This window comes from Rhinopithecus bieti, unplaced genomic scaffold, assembly GCF_001698545.2.
Source record: "Rhinopithecus bieti isolate Rb0 unplaced genomic scaffold, ASM169854v2 scaffold_7673, whole genome shotgun sequence".
Classification (NCBI taxonomy): domain Eukaryota; kingdom Metazoa; phylum Chordata; class Mammalia; order Primates; family Cercopithecidae; genus Rhinopithecus; species Rhinopithecus bieti.
The window spans coordinates 4496116-4519144 of record NW_016806375.1 but is presented as its reverse complement, the minus strand read 5'-3'; the positions used below and the strand labels follow the sequence as shown (position 1 = coordinate 4519144).

At 44.3% G+C, this 23029-nt stretch overlaps 1 protein-coding gene across 5 annotated transcripts in view; it reads left to right on the top strand.

The window, feature by feature from the left end:
* The window catches only part of SLC36A1 (solute carrier family 36 member 1), a 60226-nt gene that overhangs the window by 10622 nt on the left and 26575 nt on the right, over positions 1-23029 (top strand). Inside the window, exons 2-8 of one of the 5 annotated variants that reach the window (XM_017875735.1) lie at positions 4352-4500; positions 10420-10567; positions 17925-18015; positions 18889-18977; positions 19441-19536; positions 21570-21654; positions 22077-22295. In XM_017875735.1, coding sequence (XP_017731224.1) covers positions 10425-10567; positions 17925-18015; positions 18889-18977; positions 19441-19536; positions 21570-21654; positions 22077-22295 — 723 coding nt within the window. In that variant the 5' untranslated portion in view covers positions 4352-4500; positions 10420-10424. Of the gene's footprint in view, positions 1-54; positions 452-4351; positions 4501-10419; positions 10568-17924; positions 18016-18888; positions 18978-19440; positions 19537-21569; positions 21655-22076; positions 22296-23029 lie in introns of those variants that run through there. The other 4 variants (XM_017875733.1, XM_017875736.1, XM_017875737.1 and 1 more) reach the window with 4 other exon arrangements.

The window sequence follows — 23029 nt, the reverse complement described above, 5'->3', positions numbered from 1 at the left end:
CCGCGCAAGGGAGCACGTGACGTAGGACTCTGGCGTGGGCGGTGGGATCACGTGACGAGGCCCGGAAGCGGCTGCCCGGGCAGCAAAGGAGGATGGATAGGGGCTGACACTGAAGCCGGGAAGGGTGGGCTGTGCTGAAGCCAGAGCCGGAGCCTGAGCTGGGGCCGGAACCCGAGCAGTGAGTTCCTCCACTGACGAGCTCCGGCTGGCGGCGCTCGCCGCCTTGGGCAGGACCCACCTCGCCTTCCTGCCGGCGTAGCAGATGCTGCAGGTCAGGCACTGGACCCGCCTGGGCTGCGGGTGCGCGACTCCTCGGTGTCCCCGGGCCGCAGCTGCGGTACGACGCTGGCACCCCTCTGTGAATTGGGCGAATTGTGGAGATCCCTTGTCCCTCGCGCTGTCTCCCTTGACCTCGTGGGGTTGGGATCTCACCGTCCTGTTTGACTGACAGGTGGGGGAAACTGGGGTAGGTGGTGAAGACAACCCAAACGACCATCTGGGGCGTCTTTCACGCTTCGCAAAGGGCCCCAGCTGTTTCCAGTAAATGTCTTGCCCGCTGCGGGAGCCCTGCTCGGGACAGGCTAATAATGGGTCTTTGGGTCAGAACTGCAAGGACCCTGGGAAGTCGTCTGGTGCAGCTCCCTCCTAGGACAGTTGGAGAAACTGAGCCCTTACTCCAGGAAGGCGTAAGGGCTTGCCTAAGGTCATCCAGAGAGTTAATCGGAGACCCGCGATTAGAATGCAAATATTCCTAAGCTTCAGCAGCTGTTTGCTTTTCACCACGCTGCCTCCTGCGGGAAACTTGACATATGAAAAGGCACTCCTTTCTGTCCCTTTCTCCTTTTCCTCTCCCTTTTTAGCTATCTGCATTTTCCACCGCTGGGGTTGGATTGGCTCTGGGTGTGGTTCCCTGTTTGTTCATTATTTTTCTGCAAACTCATCCTTCTGTAGGTTTGGTTTCTAACCGTCCTGCATTCTGTGTAAGTCACACCAAAATATGAAATATGAATCGCAGTGTGCTCCTGGGAGGATAGGTGGCTGAGCCGAGGTTGTGGAGAGCCCTAACATTAACTTGAAGAATGTAAAGACCTTTGCTTTATTTTTTCTGTAACTTGTCAGATTTGGGATTGCTTATTTGGATGGATGTTTTGCAGTTATTGGAATTTTGCTGAAGATAGCATCATGGTGCAATGGACAGAACAGAGATTGGGGAATCAGGACGTTTTGTCCTAGCTCTGCCGCTTACCTGGCAATCTTACGTGACTCGTGTTTAGGTTTCTCAGTCTAGACAGTGATGGAATTGAATCCTTAAGGGCACCTTCTGCTGTGATCTGGATGCTGTGCATCCTTCTAGGTTTGGGTTTTTGTTTGTTTTTCAGTAGAGATGCGGTCTCACTATGCTGCCCAGGCTGATCTCAAACTCCTGGGCTCAAGTGATCCTCCCACCTTGGCCTCCCAAAGTATTGGGATTACAGGGGTGTGAGCCAGTGCCACTGAGCAGGGTCTGTTTGGTTTTTTATTCAGAGAGATTTTACCCCCTGTGTACACTGAGTATCAGCCTTGCAACAAGACCTAACTGTTGTCTAGGAAGCAGTTGTCTCTGCTTATTCCTCTGTTGCCATAAAATCCTCCTTCTCTTTCTTCCTATCACTGTATTATGTCTAAGCTAAATACTAACAACTGAAAATGATTTTTAACTGTCTTTTATTATTTTAAACATGATCAGGGCCCTCTTCTGACTCTTGTCTAGAGCCTCGTTTACAGTAATTAACTTACTTGTACATTTAGAACATGTTTTCTTTAAAGATGTTCTTGAAGTCAAGTAGAAAGGGACACAAAAGGCTCTGTCCTTCACTTTGTGTTTGCCTGGGGATGGAGGCTACGTGCAGCAGAGGCAGTGCTGATAACAGCATTAAGCCTCTCCCTTTGTTTTCTGATGGTATCATTTATATTTGCCTGCTCTGGAGTGCTTGTTTTCCCTTTAAGTCCTGTAGCTGTTCATTCAGCCTCCTCTTGTGGCAGTTCGAAGTGCTCAGAGCTGTCTCTGTGCCAAAGGCAGTGTAAGAAAAAGGGATTCCATTTATTTTGTAATATTCTGGAGACTACAACTGGGACCAATAGATGAAAGTGCCATAAGGGAAGGGTGTTTGGTAAATGTAAAAACTTTCAAAGAATTAGTGGTCTCCTGTATTAGAATACTGAGCGCAGAGCTCCCTGTCACTGGAGGTAATCGTCTCTGGGCAATTACTTCGGGGATGTTGTAGATGAAGTTAGATTGTTGGGTAGCGGGTTGGACTAGACAAAGTTTTAAGTTTTCTTTCAACTCAAGAGTCTGCGACATTCTAGGACCGGACTTACTAGCATGTCGAGTGGACGGAGCAGACGTCCACTTACTAGCGTGTGGGATGGACGGAGCAGATGTCCACTTACTAGCGTGTAGAGTGGATGGAGCAGATGTCCACTTACTGGCATGTAGAGTGGATAGAGCAGATGTCCACTTACTAGCATGTGGGATGGACGGAGCAGATGTCCACTTACTAGCATGTGGAGTGACTGGAGCAGATGTCCACTTATTAACATGTAGAGTGGACGGAGCAGATGTCCACTTACTGGCGTGTAGAGTGGATGGAGCAAACGTCTAATTTTGTGATTACTTTGTTTCTATTGATAACCTTGTGTCAGGTAACTATTCTCATGTTAAGTACTCCTGTTTTTTCTTTTTATCACCACCCTCTCTCCTCTAGTGAGTGTCTCAGTTCTTTAAATGCTTGATACCTCTTCAAAGGTCAGATGAGTGAATAGTCTTCTGTTTCTGCTTTTCCTGACCTGGTGCTGATAACCTGTTCTGAAGTGCATGACTGATTAACACTACTCATACGTAGGCCAGCTTTTCTTTTTCCCGTGGAGGAAACTCACATGGAATCTGTTTATTTCCATCCGGGCCTTCTCTTGTTTCCCATAGAGGAAACTCTCAGTCTGTTTACCTCCACCCAGGCCTTGGAAGAATCCTGTACCTCTCTCCTTTGGCCAGGCCTTACTGTGATGAGCACATAAAGATAGCCTCTACTTAATGGGCATGGGGGCCGATACACGGGGCATTGTAAATAGGCTGAAATAGGAACCACATGGTGCTGCATTTCGGGTTGTTTAAAAATCCCCCAAAACATTTCTCTTGGAAGCCTTGACACCCAGGACCAGTTGTTTTTTACTTATTTTTATTATTTACTTTATTTCATTTTATTTTATTTTGGAGATGAGGTCTCACTATTTTGTCCAGGCTGGTCTTGAACTCCTGAGCTCAAGCAGTCCTCCCCGCTTGGCCTCTCAAAGTGCTGGGATTACAAATGTGAGCCACCAGGCCTGGCCCCAGGGCTAGTTCTTAATGACTATCTCTAGTAGGAAGAGCCCCTCTGTGCCTTCCTTTTCAGTGAAGTTAGGAAAACTGTCTGTGGGTTACTGAGATGTTCATGCCACTTAGATCGCCATCTGCAAGATAGGAACCTGGCTCCACAATCCAGTTTTAAATGGAGCCCATACTGCAGACTTTGTTTAGTGAACTTTCTAATTTCCTGTCCTTGAACTTATCTGTAGTGATAATCACAATTGCTATCATTAATGAGATTTTATTGTGTTCCAGACAACATATCTAACATTTATTTATTTTTTCCTCCTATCTATCTTCATAACAATATTGTGATGTAGCTGTTATTAATGATATCTTTCAGATGAGGAGACTGGGGCAAAGGGAGGTGAAGTAACTTGCTCAGAGTCACACTACCAGACTACAAACTCAGGTGCTTTTTATTATGAAGAATACCCACTGCAGACCTAATCCTGCCCCAGGCTCTGAGGCCAGCTTTGTTCACAGGGAGATTTTAAGGAGGGTTTATAATTTAAGGTGTGGTAGAAAGAACACTGGACTGGGATGCTGGTTTGCTAGATTCTCATCTCAAATCTTTGACTACCTGGGCCCTGAATGAGTCAGCCTTTATGTGTGGACCCTGGTTTTCTGACCCCTAAGAAGGAAGCTGGAGCTTGATCTTTTCTAAAGTTATACCTGGCCCTAACATTTAGTGGTCTTCATGGTTGTGAGTAAAAGTGTGCATGTTTGCCTGTTCAGCAGCCGCTTTGTGCAGAACCTGCTGAGGTCAGCAGCTGCCCTGTGCATGTTCTAGCATCAGACTCTTACAGGAAAAAGTCTCAATTTATGGAATGTTCTGCTCTGGTAAGTTGGATGGAATTCTATCCAATGCTGTTTTAAAAACAAATTATGTAGAAGTCAAACCATGTTACTTCCCTCCCTGTAGACCACACGTAGCAGTACAGTCTGTGTCCTTGTTCATGTTTTTAGAATTCCATCGACAGAGAGGAGAAAATACATCTGGGGAATTTGCTGCTGCTCTGAGTTCCAAAGTCCAAACCAATGTAATTGTTTGAGAATAATGGATGACACTTTTAGCTTGCAAACAAGTGGCACCATTGCATGAATTCTGGTAGGAGGTAAGGCCTAGGGTACCTATCATAATAAGATTGTATATTTTTTGTAGTGCTTTATATAAATCTACCTATAATCAAGATGACCTAGGAAGCTAGTTAAAAATAAAACACCTCGTGCCTGTAATCCCATCACTTTGAGAGACTGAGATGGGTGGATCCCTTGAGGTCAAGAGTTTGAGACCAGCCTGGCCAACATGGAGAAACTCCATCTCTACTAAAAATACAAAAAATTATCCGTGTGTGATGGTGGGCACCTGTAATCCCAGCTACTCGGGAGGCTGAGGCAGGAGAATCGCTTGAACCCAGGAGGCAGAGGTTGCAGTAAGCCGAGATCACGACACTGCAGTCCAGCCAGGGCAACAGAGGGCGACACCATCTCACAAAACAAAACACAACAACAACAACAACAACAACAACAACAAAACATAGGTTGGGCGTGGTGGCTCACGCCTGTAATCCCAGCACTTTGGGAGGCCAAGGTGGGTAGACCACCTGAGGTCAGGAGGTTGACACCAGCCTGGCCAACATGATGAAACCCCATCTCTACTAAAAATACAAAAAAATTACCCAGGTGTGGTGGTGCACGCCCGTAATCCCAGCTACTCAGGAGGCTAAGGCAGGAGAATTGCTTGAACCTGGGAGACGGAGGTTGCAGCGAGTCGAGATCTCACCACTGCAATTCCCTGGGCAGCAAGGGTGAAACTCTGTCTCAAATAAATAAATAAAAATAAAATAAAATAAAATGCTCAGGTGGAATCAAGTTGGACTCAGAAATGTATTTTTTTTATTGAAGTATGTTTCATTTTAACCCAATATATCCCAGATATTATTGCAATATATAATCAGTGTAAAGATTATTAATTCATAGGATATTTCACAGTTTTTTTGGTACCAGTTCATTGAAATCTAGTGTGTGCACATTTCAGTTTTACCCAACTGTATTTCAAGTGTAAGATAGCTATTTATGGCTAGTGGTTACTGTACTGGATGGTACAACTTTAGAATATGTTACCATCTGTTGAGTCTTAATCCTCCTTTATTTTGAACAAACCCAATCACTAAAAAATTGAAATTGGAATCCTGAAACTTTAGAAGTGAAAGTGTACTTAGAAATCATCTAATGCAATCTTCTCAATTCTGTATCAAAATAAGAAAACAACTTTGGGATTAGAATGACAGCCAGGTTATGTTCTCCTAAGTCCTAAATCCCATGCTGTTAAAATGGGAATATTAGCATTTGAATTTATTAGAAAAATTTCTGGCCTTGCCTTGAAAAAAAATCACTGTAGAATTCCCCTTAAAATTGCCCACTTCTGGAAAATTTAATGCCTGCAAATTTTATTTTTAAAAATAGAATAACATGTACTTTATTTTAAAATAAAATTCAATTTGCACATACATTTTCCATACTGCATCCATTGCACAAAGTGATTCCACCTGCTCATTTTTAGTGCCAAGTTAAAAATGGCATATTTTGTAGATTGAAGAGCAACTCTTATCTATTTACACAGCTAAAAGGAAAAAGAAGGAAATGTTTTAAGGTTTATACACTTACATTTTTTATTTTTATTTTTTAGCCATCAAACTTGCAGACTTTTCTTACTTAGTTGCTCACTCTTCTGAGTCTAAATATCTGCTGGAGATTTTGACTTTGTGTTCTGTTCATTGTCCTCGAGAATCTGGAGGACACAAGCTTGCCTTCAACTCTCACATAGTACAAAACTCATTTGGACAGTTACTAGGTACTATTAAAATTTCCCATAGGGCAGGAACTGGCGATTGCAGCAGTAGACTTGATTATCAGATTTCATCAAAGGGAGCCCAAGGGCAGCGTGGCCATGGATGCCAGCACTCATGGGGATAGACAGAGAGCAGCAGGAGGAGACCTTGGTTTCCAGAAAGAGCCATAGAAAGAACTCCAGGGAGTGGCTGTGCCCACCGTCTGATGCTTGAATCCTTACATAACCACTCTGAGAAAGGACTTTTGCTTGGATTTTTTTTCAGGGATAAGGGAACAGGCTTTCTCCCAGAGTGATCTGCTCTATTTGAAACAGATCTGTCTTTGATAGAAAGTTCTTCCTTACGCCTAGCAAAAAATCAGCCCTCTTGACTCTCCACGTACTGATCCTAGCTCTGCCTCACCTTTGAGGCTCCAAATAACAAGTCTAATCCATGTGACAGCTTTTAAAGACAGGTTGTGTACCCCTCAAGTTGCTAGGTAGAACCTTCTCAGTGCTTTCAACCATTCCTCATTTAGTTGGTTTCCTACCCCTCTTGACCCTAGTTCTGACCCCTGGATATACCACAGTTTGTTGTTATCCCCTTTATAGCATGCTGCCTGGAAGAGAACACATTATCTGGCAATTCTGAGTTGTGTAATATCTACCCATGTGTAACATCTAGCATGCAGAGTGGACGGAGCAGATGTCCACTTACTGGCACATAGAGTGGATGGAGCCGATGTCCACTTACTAGCATGTGGGATGGATGGAGCCGATGTCCACCCGTGATTCTCTCATGTCCTAATGCAACCTAGAATTGTGTTGGTTTATTTGGTATCTCGGATTATATTATTGTCTTCTATTGAGCTTATCATCAACCAGAACTCCCAAGCAGAATTTTTTTTCTTTTTTCAATATGCATGCAGTTGCTAAGCCACATCTTCCATATCCTGCAGGCTTATTGGACCTTCTGTAGATTTCAGCTTCTTCTTGAGCAGTTTTCTTAGCAATATTCTGCAGTGGGTAACTTCAGTTTTTATACACAGCATAAAGAAGGCTCTTTACAGTGTTTGAGATAAATTGAACATCTGTACCAAGTAAGCAACAGAGTGGCTTCTCGGTTGCTAGGGAAGGATTGGGCAATTTATGAGTCCCTGTATTCCATCCTTTCACCTTCAGTAATATATAGGTGTCAACCTAAAGGAAGAAGCTGAGACACAAAATGCAATTTTTAACAGTTTACTTGAACCAAAGTGAGGACAGCTGCCTGGGACACACTTTCAAGTTGCCTGGGGGAGTGCTTCCTTCGACCTTTGTTACCACAGGTTCTTAAAGGCAAAAGCGAACAAGGAGAGGACTGATACAAAGTGATATGACGAATTCTCATCAGTTTACAAAAATAGCATGGATTAGTGATGGGCTGTACATTGTTGGACTATAGGGTATGAGTTATGATGTCCAGTGTTAGCATTATATGACTTAGTGATGTCAGTCTAGAACCCACATAGCAAGTGGCTTCAAGAGGTAATTATTTAACTTAAGGCGGGAGAGAGACGTGACTGCTGTCACATTTCAGTGCCTCTCTGGACCTGTAATTTAAAGGGATTCTTCAGATAAAAAGTTTCTTTTCTTTCTCATAAGATTCACTTGGAAGGTTCTATCTTCAGATGCTTTTGGTATGTTGGGACTAGAAATCAGCAGCTTTTTCTTTTTTTCACCAGAGGCAGGGTCTTACTATGGTGCACAGGCTGGTCTTCAACTCCTGGGCCCAAGTGATCCTCCCACCTCGGCCTCCCCAAATGCTGGGATTACAGGTGTGAGATACTGCACTCAGCTGCTGTTTGCATAAATAATTATGTTCATGGACACCTAGAATGTTAGTGCTAGAGGGAGCTGAGAGGTATTTTAGTTTACATCCCGTGCTTTTTGCACATTTGAAAATGGTTCAGAGGTACTAAGCAAACTGTTGACAGAGGCAGGCTTGGCGCCTCGGCCTCCTGATAATGCCTATAAACTGACTTACGAGCTTATGCCTATATAGCAAGAGGTTTCAATGCTGGTGTTAAGATACTTCAGAGATTTTTTTTCTCCCCACCCTCTAATGAGTTTATATGCCCCAGAGCTGGATGGTGTCCTTGAATTCCTCTAGCTTATGAGTAAGTGAAGCTGTCATAGATTTTTAGCCAAGTGGCTCTGGCAGTGAAGCTAGGCAGGATCCTCTCTGGGATTTCCAGGTCCTTTGCTGGCATTTTGCCAGATACTTCCCTTGTGAGATAGCTTGGGGGTCCTTCCTACATTGCAGCTGGTGAGAGAAAATGTGATCTCCCATGGATCTCTCTGGTGCCAGGCTGGGGTGTTTCCAAAGGAGTCCCCTGGGACTGGACCTAAGGGGAGGCTTCCGCGGAGCACCATCCTCTGGCAGGTGGTGCTGGGTGTCAGGGCAGAGTGGGGTGCTGTGACAGCAGTTGGAGATCCTGTCTCCTCTCAGGGTAGCTGAGATAGGGTGCCTAGGCTTAGGGTGGGCATCCAGCCCCATGCCGGAGGACAGTCTCACGGGCAAGCAGCTGTGCCAGTCTGCCAAGTGTCAGGAGGGTTTTTGTCATTTTTAATCTTAATGTACCATTTTGTTGTCACTTGGTTCTCGAAGAGCAGGAAGTTGACTCTTCCCTGTGCTCTAATGCTCTCTCATAGCAACTGGCACTCTATAGAGTAGATGTTTACAGATTCAGACAGGGGTCAGGAGATAACGTTTTCTGCTTGGCACTACCTAGCTGTCATAAGGCAGGTTACTTCATGTTTTAGCATTGATTCTTCATCTTTAAAGTGGGGCTTAGAGTGACCTGTGAAGGCTCATTTAGCAATGGTCTCTAGGATTCTAGGGGCCTACGTCACTCCCAAGATGTGTCCTTATTGTGTATCTTAAAGAAGCCCTTGCTCTTCTCTTTTGTGTAGTATTAATAGTATTTCTGAGTAAATCCACCCAGGGGACAGCACTCTCACCATCCTCCCAACATATTGAAAGGAGAATTTTTTTCTCTCACCATTTTAAAAATGAGCACATCTATAAAATAAAAGGAAGAAGGGTTGTGGATGGGAAGTGTTGAGACAAGGGCCAGGGTGAGCACCCTTCAGGTTCCTGGTCTTCCTCTGACCTGCTTTCAGCTGCCATTTCTCGGTACTCAGGTTGGCAGCAAGAAAGGAGTCCCAGGGTCTGGGTATAAGAGTTAACTGGTGGCCTCCAAAGAGTATAGGATCAGCCTGTGGCCACAGCAGGGAGAAAGAGAACGGCACGTGTGGCTCTGGGATTTGGTGGGAGTTTGAGCGGAATTGGATGATCCAGAGGGGATTTCTGTTTTCTTTGTTTTTTTGGTTTTTTTTGAAATGGGGTTTCACTCTTGTCGCCCAGGCTGGAATGCAGTGGTGCGATCTCGGCTCACCGCAACCTCCACCTCCCGGTTTCAAGCGATTCTCCTGCCTCAGCCTCCTGAGTAGCTGGGATTACAGGCATGCACCACCACGCCTGGCTAATTTTGTATTTTTAGTAGAGACAGGGTTTCTCCATGTTAGTGAGGCTGGTCTCGAACTCCGGACCTCAGGTGATCCACCCATCTCGGCCTCCCAAAGTGCTGGGGTTACAGGCGTGAGCCACCGCACCTGGCCCAGAGGGGATTTCTTGAGTGAAACGTGTTCTGTATTGAAGGCAGAGGAAAAATAGTATACAATGAGAAATACCCAGATTTCCATCCCCCCACGAGCTTGTGCATATATATATATATATAAAATCGAACTTTTGCGCAAGGTCCAAGAAATTCGCTCAGAGAAAGGAGTCCATAATCCTGACCTACGGAATGGGGAATCCTTCCAGGAAGCACTTCCCTTTCATTTTCGCCCACTCCTCCCGAGCAGTGCCTCACGTCTGCCTTCTCTAGCTGTACTCTGGAAAATTGAGAAATGGATGAGTGTAGCACCGAGTATACCAATGGGAAGGATGGGAGTCAGAAGTCAAGTAAACTCAGCCCGCCCCTGTGTACTTTGCACTTTTCCATTTCCCTGGGTACCAGGCACTTTCATACTTAATCCATAGCGCAGCTGTCATGGTGAGCAACTCTGACAATGACAGCTTCTACCCCAGAGGCCACCCCAAACATGGAGCTAAAGGCTCCAGCTGCAGGAGGTCTTAATGCTGGCCCTGTCTCCCCAGCTGCCATGTCCACGCAGAGACTTCGGAATGAAGACTACCACGACTACAGCTCCACGGACGTGAGCCCTGAGGACAGCCCGTCGGAAGGCCTCAACAACCTCTCCTCCCCGGGCTCCTACCAGCGCTTTGGTCAAAGCAACAGCACAACGTGAGTAGCTGCTACCTTCTCCTCTCCCGGGCGGGATTCGTGTTCCTAAGTCTCCCTTGGACTTATTTTTCCTCCCCAGTTTCATCAGTCCTCCACTTTACAAATGAAGGTCAGCAATGAAGAGATTGGGCGAGCGACTGCGCTGAGATTTGCCTTCCTGGGCTTCCACTCTCTAGGCAGTTTCGTATTCTTTGTTCCTTTCAGCTGTGTTGGCCCCACAAGGCTGGTGCCAAGTAAGAGCTTGGACTTAAGAAAAGCATCTACAGAGGACATTCTTTTAATTTAGAACTGTGTCATCTGTGCTAGAACCCCAAATAATCTCCAAGCATAATCGGAAGCTTCCTTTGCAAAGTCTTCCCCTGACTTCTGCCTCATCACCAAATGACTATTTGTTTAACTGAAGAAGTGGGAATAGGGAATTAACTCCTGCGCTTAAAAAATTCAGGGTTGATAGGAAAGGAAAGATAGACTTTGCATTCTCCAAAGAGGGCTTACATCTTGTCTCCAGAAACTGGAACCCCAGACTCATCTGGGCTGAGTTTGGCCCTCTTCAGGTCTCACTTTCCCCAAATGTAAGGAAAAATTGAGGACTCCACCGTGAAGCTATGCTGGCTATGTGGGGCTCACCACTTGAATTAGAAAATTCAGAGGAAGTTTTGCTATTCCATTGAGTTTCCCAGCTACTCCTGATCTCAGCAGACCTCTGACATTTCTCTGTGTCCCAGCATCTCAGCTTTTCCAGCCCTTCCGTTTATTCCTCAAGCTTAGCTATCAGCCTTTCTGTGTGTCCTTGTGGATTGAGTGTGACTTACTGAGAGATCTTTCATGTCCTAGACTTGGGCCATTCCTGATGACTGCCCAAGCAGACCATGGAAGCTTCTCCTGGAGCTCATCACTGGAGAAGCTCCCCCTGTGTGCACTGTCTCCTGGTACAGGGCATTTTCTCTTGTGAACTGGGGTGGAACTAGAAGATGTGGTCTGTCCACATTCCCAGCCCATCACCACTACCAGCTGATTTCTATGCCCCAGGCTGGAAGTACTCAACCAGTCCTCTAAGATTCGGTTTCTGTGGCTTATTTCTCAGGGGTATGTTTTTGTAGATTCCCGATTAGCCTGCAGTGGGAGTTAGCTGGTGGTAGATTGCCTAGAGCACAGCTGGCAGCAGTGTGGATCACCCTGCCCCTCTTTCCTCCAACCTTATCAGCATTGGCAGCCCCCATGCAGAAGCAGCTCCACACACAGCCAATGGCATGTGATGGCTTCCCTTCAGAGGTCATGCTCGTTATCATAAGATACTTTTAAGCTTCCCTCTCTGTAGTTTCCTTTGCAATTTTTGCTCCTTTTTGATCTCAGATATCAACTTGTCTAAGCAATACTTACCAGATGGGATCTGGATTTTTATTTTTAGAGAGACCTCTCTGAAGCTCAAAACCTACCAGCTCGCAACTGTAGGATAGTAGCTCATAGGTTGTGGACATGTGAAAGCTGATGCATGCCTGTTAGCTATTCTGAATATGTCTTTTATCTCTACATCATGTTATAATTGACGACCAATTCAAAATATGTCCTCGTTTCTTGGAAATCGAACAAATCAGAAGATGACTTCCTGAAGCTTGTATTGTGACATTTTCCAGGATACACTTTGTTCCAAGGTTCCCTTCCTGCCCTGATGTTGTGATACAATGTAGGTGACCAGGAAAGCCCATCTGTAGTTGATGGCAGGTATTACAGTCCCATTACAGGTGGTACAAGATAAAGTAATTTGCTAGGGCTTAGAGGACTGGTTGAGTACTTCCAGCCTGGGGCATAGGATCCACGCAAGCATTTATGTAGAAAACATGCTAGGTATGATTAAGGTAGAGGTTGATTTGGAGGACTTCTTTACCTAAATTAATCTTTTAATATGTAGGAAGTATTAGGGACAAGTTTTTGAGCTGGGTTGCTTTTATATTTCTGTTTTGCCCCACCCTTTTATCTAGTTTGCCAAGGAACAAAATACATGGAAGTACTTGTACACCTACGGCACATATGCATGCACACACCTGGCTCTTCTAGAAGTCAAGGGCTCAGTAAAATTCCCTAGTTAGGGGGTGCAAATAGGAACCCCAAACACTTCCATGAGTTTCATGAGTTATTTCCTTTTTTTTTTTGAGACAGGGTCTTGCTGTGTTGTCCAGGCTGGAGTGCAGTGGCACAGTCATGGCTCACTGCAACCTCCATCTCCTGAGCTCAAGTGATCCTCCCACCTTAGCTTCCTAAGTAGCTGGGACTACAGGCATGCACCTGGCTACCTGTTGTATTTTTTTTTTTTTTTTTGTAGAGATAGGGTTTTGCTATGTTGCCCATTTGGTCTTGAACGCCTGGACTCAAGTGATCCACCTGCCTCAGCCTCCCAAAGTGCTGGGATTATAGGCGTGAGTGCCATGCCCGACCTGTGAGTTATTTCTTAGTGTGTTCAGTGAGGTTATTTACTAACACTTGATGTTGTCAAGCTATTGACTGCTTTGAAGACAGCCTCATTTTATGCTGTTGGGAAAATTTTTCTTCTTGTTGCGCCTCTGAGTTCCATTATATATATCAAGCCTCCGTGCGTCTTCCCCATGCAGACTGAAACCAGCAGACTGAAACTGGCTATCTAAAGGTGAGCTGGAGTAGTCATTTGCACAATGTGGTCTGCACACTTTTTGGACTTCCCAAGACCATTTCAAGAAGTCTATGAGGCTAAAACTATCTTCATAATAATACTAAGATGTTATCTGCCTTTTTACTTGTGGATATTTGCACTTATAATGTAGAAGCAATGGTGGATAAAATTGCACTGTAGAATGAACCAAAGCAGTGGCACCAAATTACACTAGTTGTCATTGTATTTTTTGCTGCCACACATGCGCAAAAAAAAAAACCCTTTGCACTTAAGAATGTCTTTGATGAAACAGTAGGATTACTAACGTTTAAAAACTTGAGAACCTTCGGTATAGGTCTTTAATATTCTGTGTGGCAAAATGGGAAGTATGCATGAAGTACTTCTGTGAGTACCAAAATATGTTACTTGTCTCAAGGCAAAGACTTTAAGTGATTGTTTGAGTTGTCAACCAAACTTGCTTTTTTTTTTTTTCATAGAACTAGAAAGAACAACTAACAAACTGTAGGTCATTCAGACCTGAGTACTTGTAAGACATTTTCTTGAAAATGAAAGAAATCAGCTCATTACCTCAAGGAAAATAATAGACAATACATATCTCTCGCTCAGAATAAAATTCAAACTTTCAAGCAAAATTAGGAAAAAAAAACTTGTATCCAGTGCCATGAGCCTGATAGCCCCTCTACTTGAAGACTTTTCTGATGAGATAAGTGGTGATATTAACAAATGTGACTTTTTGGTATTATTAATCTATAATGAAGATGTTAGAGTTGGAAGATCTGTATAAACTCAACCAAAGTATGATGTTAGGAATTCTGTGTGGGTAAAAGATCCATTGAAAGACCAAGATCACCAATGGATTTTTCTTTCTTTTTTTTTTTTTTGAGACAGAATCTTGCTCTGTTGCCCAGGCTGGAGTGCAGTGGCACAATCTTGGCTCACTGCAACCCCTGCCTCCCAGGTTCAAGCGATTCTCCTGCCTCAGCCTCCCAAGTAGCTGGGATTATAGACGGGGCCACCACGCCCAGCTAATTTTTGTAGTTTTAATAGAGACGACGTTTCACTATGTTGGCCAGGCCAGTCTCGAACTCCTGACCTCAGGTGATCCACCCTTCTTGGTCCCCCAAAGTGCTGGGATTACAAATGTGAGCCACTGTGCCCAGACCACATTGCAGGTAACCTCTAAAACATTAACATGTGTTGCATTTTGGAGAAATGTCAAAGAAAAATTGCCATAATTGTCTGTGGAGGCCATTAAAATACTCCTCCTTTTCCAACTGCATGTCTATGAGAAAATAAACTTTTTTCGTGAATTTCAACAACAACATATAACAGTAGATTCAACGTAGAAGTAGGTAGTCCAGCTGTCTTCTGTTAAGTGAGATACTAAAGAGATTTGGGGGGAAAAAAAAAGACAGTGCCATTCTTATCACATTTTCTTTTTTGGAAAACAGGGTTCTTTTTCATTAAAAAACTATTCGTATTAACATGCAATGAACTTAGTTATTTTTAAATTAAATATTTTAAAATTTTCTCAGTTTTAATTTTATTATGGTATAGATCAGCAGATGTAATCCACATCAGCTAAAGCTATTTGGCATCTTCAATGATTTATCAGAGAATAAAGGGGTCCTGAGACCAAAAAGTCTAAGAATGAGTGATGGAGCATGAATGGAAGTACAGAGATTTGCTAGGCTTCTGCCTTCCCTTTTCAGAAAGATAGTCCTCCCTTGTAGTTAAGACTTCACTGTTCTTGAAATTGATTTTGTGCTTTTTACACAGTACTGAGTAATCCCAGCTTGGGGCCATCTATTAAAAATAGTAATTTTGGTCAATTGCTTGGAGTCCTGGTATTTCAGAGCTGAAGGGATCGTGGAGATCATTTTGTCCTAGTCTGGTTCCCTCACCATACAGATGAGACAGCAGGCCCAGGAAGGGAGGAGAGGAATTGTCATATGAAGGTGATGGCAGAGCTAGGGCGAGGGACCTAGTGTCTCATGCTAGCCAGCTCAGAGGCATTTTGGGGAGGTCTCTGGTAGGTAGGTGGGTTTGATACAGTGCTTACCTTTGCCCTTAAGTGTATTAAACATTTGTCAAGATAGAAATTTACTGAACCCACTGTCTTACAGCCACAGGATACTGATAATGCATTTACTGTGGACACATATAATGCTTAAGCTGTTTCCTCAGGACGTCTTAACCTCTTCTCATGTGGAAGCAAAGTAGTTTCCTTGGTCTCTCTTGAAAAAGATGGGGACAGTAGGAAGATCAGGAGATTTTTTCCCTCAAGGTAAAAGGAGAAAGGTTAAAGTGAAGTTCTTTTCCAGGGGGTGTAGATGGGTCTTATTCATGGCCTATATGGTCTTATTCATGGCCTAACAAGTGTTACTTGCTTTGAGTTTCTAGTGGATTACAGATCTGAAGAAATGCATGTAAACATCAGTTTTGAGGGGTTTAGGTTACATGTTCTGTAGAACCACAGACAGTGCCAGGGGCCAAATCCTAAGTGATGTGGGGCAGAAATACTGTATTTGACCTGTTTCCTATCCTTCTGGAGGTAACAATGGATAGAAACTGAAGACATGACCACCACTCTTGTCTTCAGCATAGTAGGAAGACAAGGAACCCCTTGGATGAGTTCCTAGTCCCTGCAGAAAAAAGAGAAACTTCCTGCCTCTGTCCTCACTCTCACCCTGACTCGAATGGCAGCTAAACCCAACTACTCCTTCTGATTCCCATCCCAGGTCTCTCTCGAGGGTGCTGTTCTGAAGCCCTTCTCTTTGCCAGTGGTGTCTTTTTCCCCAGAAGCACATTTACAGTTCCTGCCTGTGCTGCTGGGCTCAGCTCGGGTCTCTTCTGTACAAAGCCTCACCTGCCTCCCTTCTCCCTGCTGTCTGTTCTTGAGTTTTTCTTTGTTTTCCTTTTTTTGAGACGGAGTCTTACTCTGTCACCCGGGCTGGAGTGCAGTGGTGCGATCTTGGCTCACTGCAACCTCCGCCTCCTGGGTTCAAGCAATTCTCCTGCCTCAGCCTCCCAAGTGGCTGTGATTATAGGTGCCTGCCACTACACCCAGCTAATTTTTGGTATTTTTAGTAGAGACGGGGTTTCACCATGTTGGCCAGGCTGGTCTTGAATGCCTGACCTCGTGATCCACCCACCTTGGCCTCCCAAAGTGCTGGGATTACAGCCGTGAGCCACTGTGCCCAGCTGCTGGTTTTTCAACAATCTATTTTTGGTGGTGATTAACGTGTTCCCTTATTTTCCCCGAGACATTATTTCTGGAGGCTGAGATCCATACCAGATTCATACTTATTTTCACCACTGCAGTTAACACAATGCTTTATATGTGATAGATGGCATTTGTTGAGTGAAAAAAATGAATGAGGAAGTATGAGAAGCTTTACCATTGCAGCTTGAAGGGGACAGTTTGTACAAATCTGCCCTCACAGCAGAAGAGTAAACTAGGTGACTATCTGAAAGGGCTTCTCTGATCCTAGGACTCTATGGCATTTGACTTTTTTTTTTTTTTTTTTTTGAGATGGAGTCTCGCTTTGTTGCCCAGGCTGGAGTGCGATGGTGCGATCTCAGCTCACTGCAACCTCCGTCTCTCGGATTGAAGCAATTCTCTTACCTCAGCTTCCTGAGTAGCTGGGACTACAGGTGCCCACCACCACACCCAGCTAATTTTTGTATTTTTAGTAGAGACAGGGTTTCACCATGTTGGCCAGGATGGTCTCAATCTCTTGACCTCGTGATCTGCCCGCATCAGCCTCCCACAGTGCTGGGATTACAGGCATGAGCCACCGCACGTGGCCTTTTTTTTTTTTTTTTTTTAAATGCAAAGTGTATAAGGGACTTCCGGCCTCTTATGGTATGGTGTGACTTTTACGGTATTCACTTTGTATCTTTCTGTTACAGGGTTTGGGGCTTCTAGTTTTTTTTTTTAATTTCTTCTGTTCTCTCACCAGTGTTTGTCCGTCATAGTTTGGTTTGTCATCCTCTGTTGCAGTTTTGGGGTCTGAGTCTTGTTTATTTTTGAGATGGAGTCTCCCTCTATTGCCTAGGCTGGAATACAGTGGTGCAATCTTGACTCACTGAAACCTCTGCCTCCCGGGTTCAAGCGATTCTCCTACCTTAACCTCCTGAGAAGCTGGGATTACAGGTGCATGCCTCCATGCCCGGCTAATTTTTGTATTTTTAGTAGAGACAGGGTTTTGCCTTGTTGGCCAGGCTGGTCTCGAACTCCTGACCTCAGGTGATCCTCTGCTTCGGCCTCCCAAAGTGGCGGGATTATAGGTGTAAGCCACTGTACCCAGCCAGGTCTGAGCCTTTACAATGGTCAGTTCAGTGGTTAGAACCAGACCCAAATATACTTGGAAAAGATAGAGTGTCTGGAGAGAGTTGGAGCAGGCAGTCAGTTGGAGCACCCCTCTGGTCTAATCTCTGAGAGAAGGGATTCTCAGAAATGTCACAGAGAGTGGGGACTTACAACACAGTGGATAAGAGAGGGAGCTCTGGAGTCAGACTGCCCAGATTTGAATCCTGCCCCAGCCCTTTACTAGCTGTGTGACCTTGAGCAAACTGCTTGATCATCTGTAAAATAAAATCTTACAGGATTGTTTTGGAAATAAAGTAAGATAATGCATATAAAGCACTGAGATCCTAATAAAAGTTAACTCTCATGGTTATCATTTCTTTGGCTGTCTTCCACTTCAGATGGTTCCAGACCTTGATCCACCTGTTAAAAGGCAACATTGGCACAGGACTCCTGGGGCTCCCTCTGGCAGTGAAAAATGCAGGCATCGTGGTAAGGGTCTGCATCAGTAGAGGGGAGTGGTGACAAATTTTAGGAGATAGCTTTTTGTTGTTGTTAAAATGTACTTGCTTTAAAACATTTTAAATAGAGAAGCATTTTTTAAAAATTCAGTTGACAGAAAGCAGAATTCAGACATTCATTCACCTAAAGATATTTATTGAGAGTGTTCTGTGTGTTAGGCACCGTTCTAAGCTCTTAGAATACATCAGTGAATTAAAGATTCCTGCCCTCATGGAGCTTACTTCATGGTGGAGAGGATGTACTGAGATGGCTCCAGCAGTTTCTGTCAATAATATGAACTGATGAGTTAGTTACAGATGTCTGCCCATTTTCTACACGGTCCCCCATGCCTTGTTCCTAAATGGCCAACTGCAAGAATCTTATGTCTTCTTTTTGTGATTTACCTCCAGTTGACTGCCTGCCTAAAGCCATTCTGGTTTCTTTTGGAGTTGAAGAGAGGCTCGGAGATGTGGGTTGCCCTTAGCTAAATGCAGTCTTTCTTGATGTGGCATTGCTGTAAAGATAACTTACTCGTCTCGCCTCACATCCCTTAGCCCAGCTCTTTCCACAGTCACAGGAGCCTTCTATTCTGCTGACATGCACCGGTCTCGGAACAGACTTATCTTATGTCCTTCTTCTCCACATGACTAAATCTTTCGAAAATGTGCTAGAGTTCAGATAGCGCCCATCTCACAGAGCTAATCTCCACGATCACATTTCTCTCTCTAATGCTGGGCCCAAAGTTTTGTCAATGAAAAGTGCCTTAGTAGCTTTTTAATCATTTGCGAATTGAGTATCCATTGGGTTCACTCCTAATTCTACCCACTTCTCTCTCTCTCTTTTGCCTGCAACACCTGTCCCCAGATGGGTCCCATCAGCCTTCTGGTCATAGGCATCGTGGCCGTGCACTGCATGGGGATCCTGGTGAAATGTGCTCACCACTTCTGCCGCAGGTGAGAGCCCTCTGTGCCACCTCTCAAGGGACAATTTGTTATTTTGGGTTCTGTTATCAACCCTGAAAATGAACACTGATGCAGACCACTCTCAATTCTTTACACTGGCTGGAGGTAGTGGCTTATGATTGCAGTGTTTTCCTTTCCCTGATTATTTTTGTGTTCTTTTCTGGCTCATTATCATCTGTTAAATTGACTTATGCCCAGTGGGTAGACACTACATTCTAATTTCATGTGCGTTGTCATGTTTACCCCAGTGAAATGATTCTACCAGATGGTTGTTAATTATAATAAAAGTAACCATCCTGTCGACTTAATACTTCTGGTCTTTGAAAGCACAAGGTACAGGACTCAGAGTGGTACCTCCAGGGTGACAGGTGGGAACTGACCCAGGTCTCAGTGGCTCTATTGGTTCTGTCTAATCCACATGCTCTGCCTTTCCTCTTCCCTCCTCCTCTTCCAGGCTGAATAAATCCTTTGTGGATTATGGTGACACTGTGATGTATGGACTAGAATCCAGCCCCTGCTCTTGGCTCCGGAACCATGCACACTGGGGAAGGTAACTGATTTCCTCCTTCCTTTCAACTGTGGCCTCCCAGTGTGAGACCTTCAGATGGGGAGGTGCAACATGGGAGACAGTGTAAAGCATGGAAAGAGTTGCTGTTTGGGTCAGTTTGTCTTGGGCTGTGGCTCAGCTTCACTGATAGTAAGCTGTGACCTGGGGCTGGGTAACTTCTTTTTTCCTTGGGTTTCAGTTTCCTTATCAGGAAAGCATGGGGCCTGGCCCGAATGGTCTCTAGAGCCATTCCAGCTTTGACAGTCTGTGACCAGTGATTGTTTTTGATTCACTCATTTGTTCAACAAATGTATTTAAGCACTATCTTATAAATGGAACAAAACAGTTCTAGGTAAGAAGGGGAGATTTCCTGAAGTAAATTATGTGGTTCCTACCCTCCAGAGGCTTGTAGTCTGTAAGGAAAAAGATATCTGGGAAGAGAAGCCAGGGAATAAGATACGAGATGAGTAGTAGGAGACACTTGTAAGAAGAAAGTGTTGTGAGCTAGGAATACATCCTCAGCGCTCAAAGAAGGAGGAACTTTAAAGATTCTCTTGTCGGCTGTGGCAGGTGAGAAACGCCCATGAGAGCTAGGAGCAGAAAAGGCTTCAGGAGAAGGAGAGGTGAACTAGAGCAGGGTGTGGAGATGAATTTGGAGGTGGGAAGTATTTGCACATTTCTCCTTGTGGTAACTCTTAGATGTTTGGAGGGAAATATTATTTTTGTTTTCTACATTTAAATGTAGGAAATTGATACTATCAAGGTCTAAAATTATTTAAAACAAAACAAAACAAAACAAAAAACGAACCACATTAAAACTATGTTCTCTAGAAAAGTTCCTTTTTGTGGCCATAGAGGAAACTTACCTTCATTCATAGTCACCTTTATCCTGTGATGCAGATTATGTAGTTCTTTTGGCCAAATTATTTTCTGTAACTGGGAGAAGCTAGATTGCCAAGTGACCACCATGAGTTGGGTGGTTGTTAATTCTTCCTTCCTTTCTTTCTTACTACTTCCTTTCTTCTGCCCTCCTTCCCTCCTTTCCTTCTTTCTTTATTAAAATGTGTGTTATTTTAATGTGTGCTCATAGTAAAAACTTTGTTTTGATCAAGATAGGATATAAAGTAAAAAGTGAAAGAAAATTTTGGTCACAGTTGCATGGGTAGCCTTTTGGAATTTGCTGTATAAGTAGAAATATAGACATACTCTTAAGTTTTTGCACAGATTGACCATACTGTGTGTACTGTTTGGAAACTTGCTCTTTCCCCTTAAATGTCTGAGACGTTTTTCTCTATCAGCACATAGAGATTTAACATAGTCTTTTTAACTGCTGTGTAATGTTTCATTGAAGAACAGTCTATAATTTAATCACCCTCCTTTTGATGATCCTTTAGGTTGTTACCAGCTGCTATTGTTCAACCAGCAGTCTGTTTTTGGTACATCAGTTTCTGTGTCCTTAATGTAGGACTTGGTTGGTTCTTGTATCCAAGTTAGAGAGACAGTGAAGGAAACTATTCTGGTGTTTTATGTCAAAGGCCCCCTGTAACTTTAACGAAACAGTGTGAGATGGGATAGTTGGGCAGATGTGTAGAGAGGAGGCGAAGGGGCTGGGCAGTGGTCATGGTGTCTGTGCATGTGTCTGACCTCATGCAGCATTCCAGATGAGAAGCCAGGAAGGGGATGTCGGAAACCACGCAGATAGCACCTCCCTCACCTTCTTCCCAACGCCCCCAACCGGTGGCACCTAGCATGGTTTCTTCTCCTGCCAGGGCATGCTCATCCCTGTCACTGCCAGGAAGGGTCTGTGATGGCTTGGGGAAAAGCACTGTTAAAAAAACACTGGGTACAAGGTGCACTATTTGGGTGATGGTTACACTAAACGCCCAGACGCTACCACTATGCAGTATATCTGTTTAACAAAACAGCACTTGTACTCCCTAAATCATTAAAAAACAAAAAGAAAAAACACCTCCCCTTCTGGGAGTGTTGCATTTGTATTGTAACAATCTTTGTATTCTTTCCTTCCCCATCTCCAGACGTGTTGTGGACTTCTTCCTGATTGTCACTCAGCTGGGATTCTGCTGTGTCTATTTCGTGTTTCTGGCTGACAACTTTAAACAGGTAGGCACCTGGTTAAAAAAAAAAACAAAACAAAACAGGAGAGAGGATGGCAAAAGGGATGATTGAAATTTTTGTTTAGGATTTTTTTCCAAGCCAGCTTTTGTCCACAAAAGAGTTAAAGTTTTCACATTTTACGTAGAGCCACGTCTTCTGTTTGATTCCCAGGGAAAGAGCTCGGGCGTAGAGAAACCACCACGTCTTGTCCATCCTCCTGTGCTAGGTACATATGATCAAACCTAGCTCAGACAATTGGGTTGCTGATGATAGTCATGAAGATCTCTAAAGATGGCTCACTGGCCACAGATTCTAAAAGGCCTTGTTCACACACGTGAGCCTTTCCTCAGGAACCTCTTGCAGCAGAGGATCCACCGGCCTCTGTTGTTTGAGAGGTGTTTCCGTTTTCTTCCTTCCCCTCATTCTAGGTGATAGAAGCGGCCAATGGGACCACCAATAACTGCCACAACAATGAGACGGTGATTCTGACCCCCACCATGGACTCGCGACTCTACATGCTGTCCTTCCTGCCCTTCCTGGTGCTGCTGGTTTTCATCAGGAACCTCCGAGCCCTGTCCGTCTTCTCCCTGTTGGCCAACATCACCATGCTGGTCAGCTTGATCATGATCTACCAGTTCATTGTTCAGGTCCGTGCCTAGGCCCTCCCCTATCATCTTGATTCACTATTTTAAAAAGGCTAGGTGCGGTAGCTCACGCCTGTAATCCCAGTACTTTGGGAGGTCGGGGCGGGTGGATCACCTGAAGTCAGGAGTTTGAGACCAGCCTGGCCATCATTGTAAAACCTGTCTCTACTGCTAAAAATACAAAAATTAGGCGTGGTGGCGTGGTCCTGTAATCTCAGCTGCTTGGGAGGCTGAGGCAGGAGAATTGCTTGAACGTGGGAGGTGGAGGTTGCAGTGAGCCGAGATCGTACCGCTACTGCACTCCAGCCTGGGCAGCAGAGCAAGACTCTGTCTCAACAACAACAACAACAACAAAATATATATATATGTGTGTAAGTAGAATGTAAATAGTTATATGTTGCTACCGGTATATCTAGATTAGAGGTTCTTATCTTGGGCCCTGCTGACATTTTGGGATGGATAATTCTTTGCTGTGGGGCTGTCCTGTGCACTGTAGGATGTTTAGCAGCATCTCTGGTCTCTACTCAGTGGGTACCAGTAGCAACCCCTCCACAAGTTATGACAACCAAAAATGTCTCCAGATATTGCCAAACCTCCCTGGGGAGCAAAATCGCCCCCCGCCCCCCAGGAAGCACTGGTTTAGACTTTTTTCAATTAGATGGTTAATTCATGATCATTCTATACAACTGGAAAACAGAGGAAAATATTAAGATTAAAATAAAATTAATTTTCTTTTT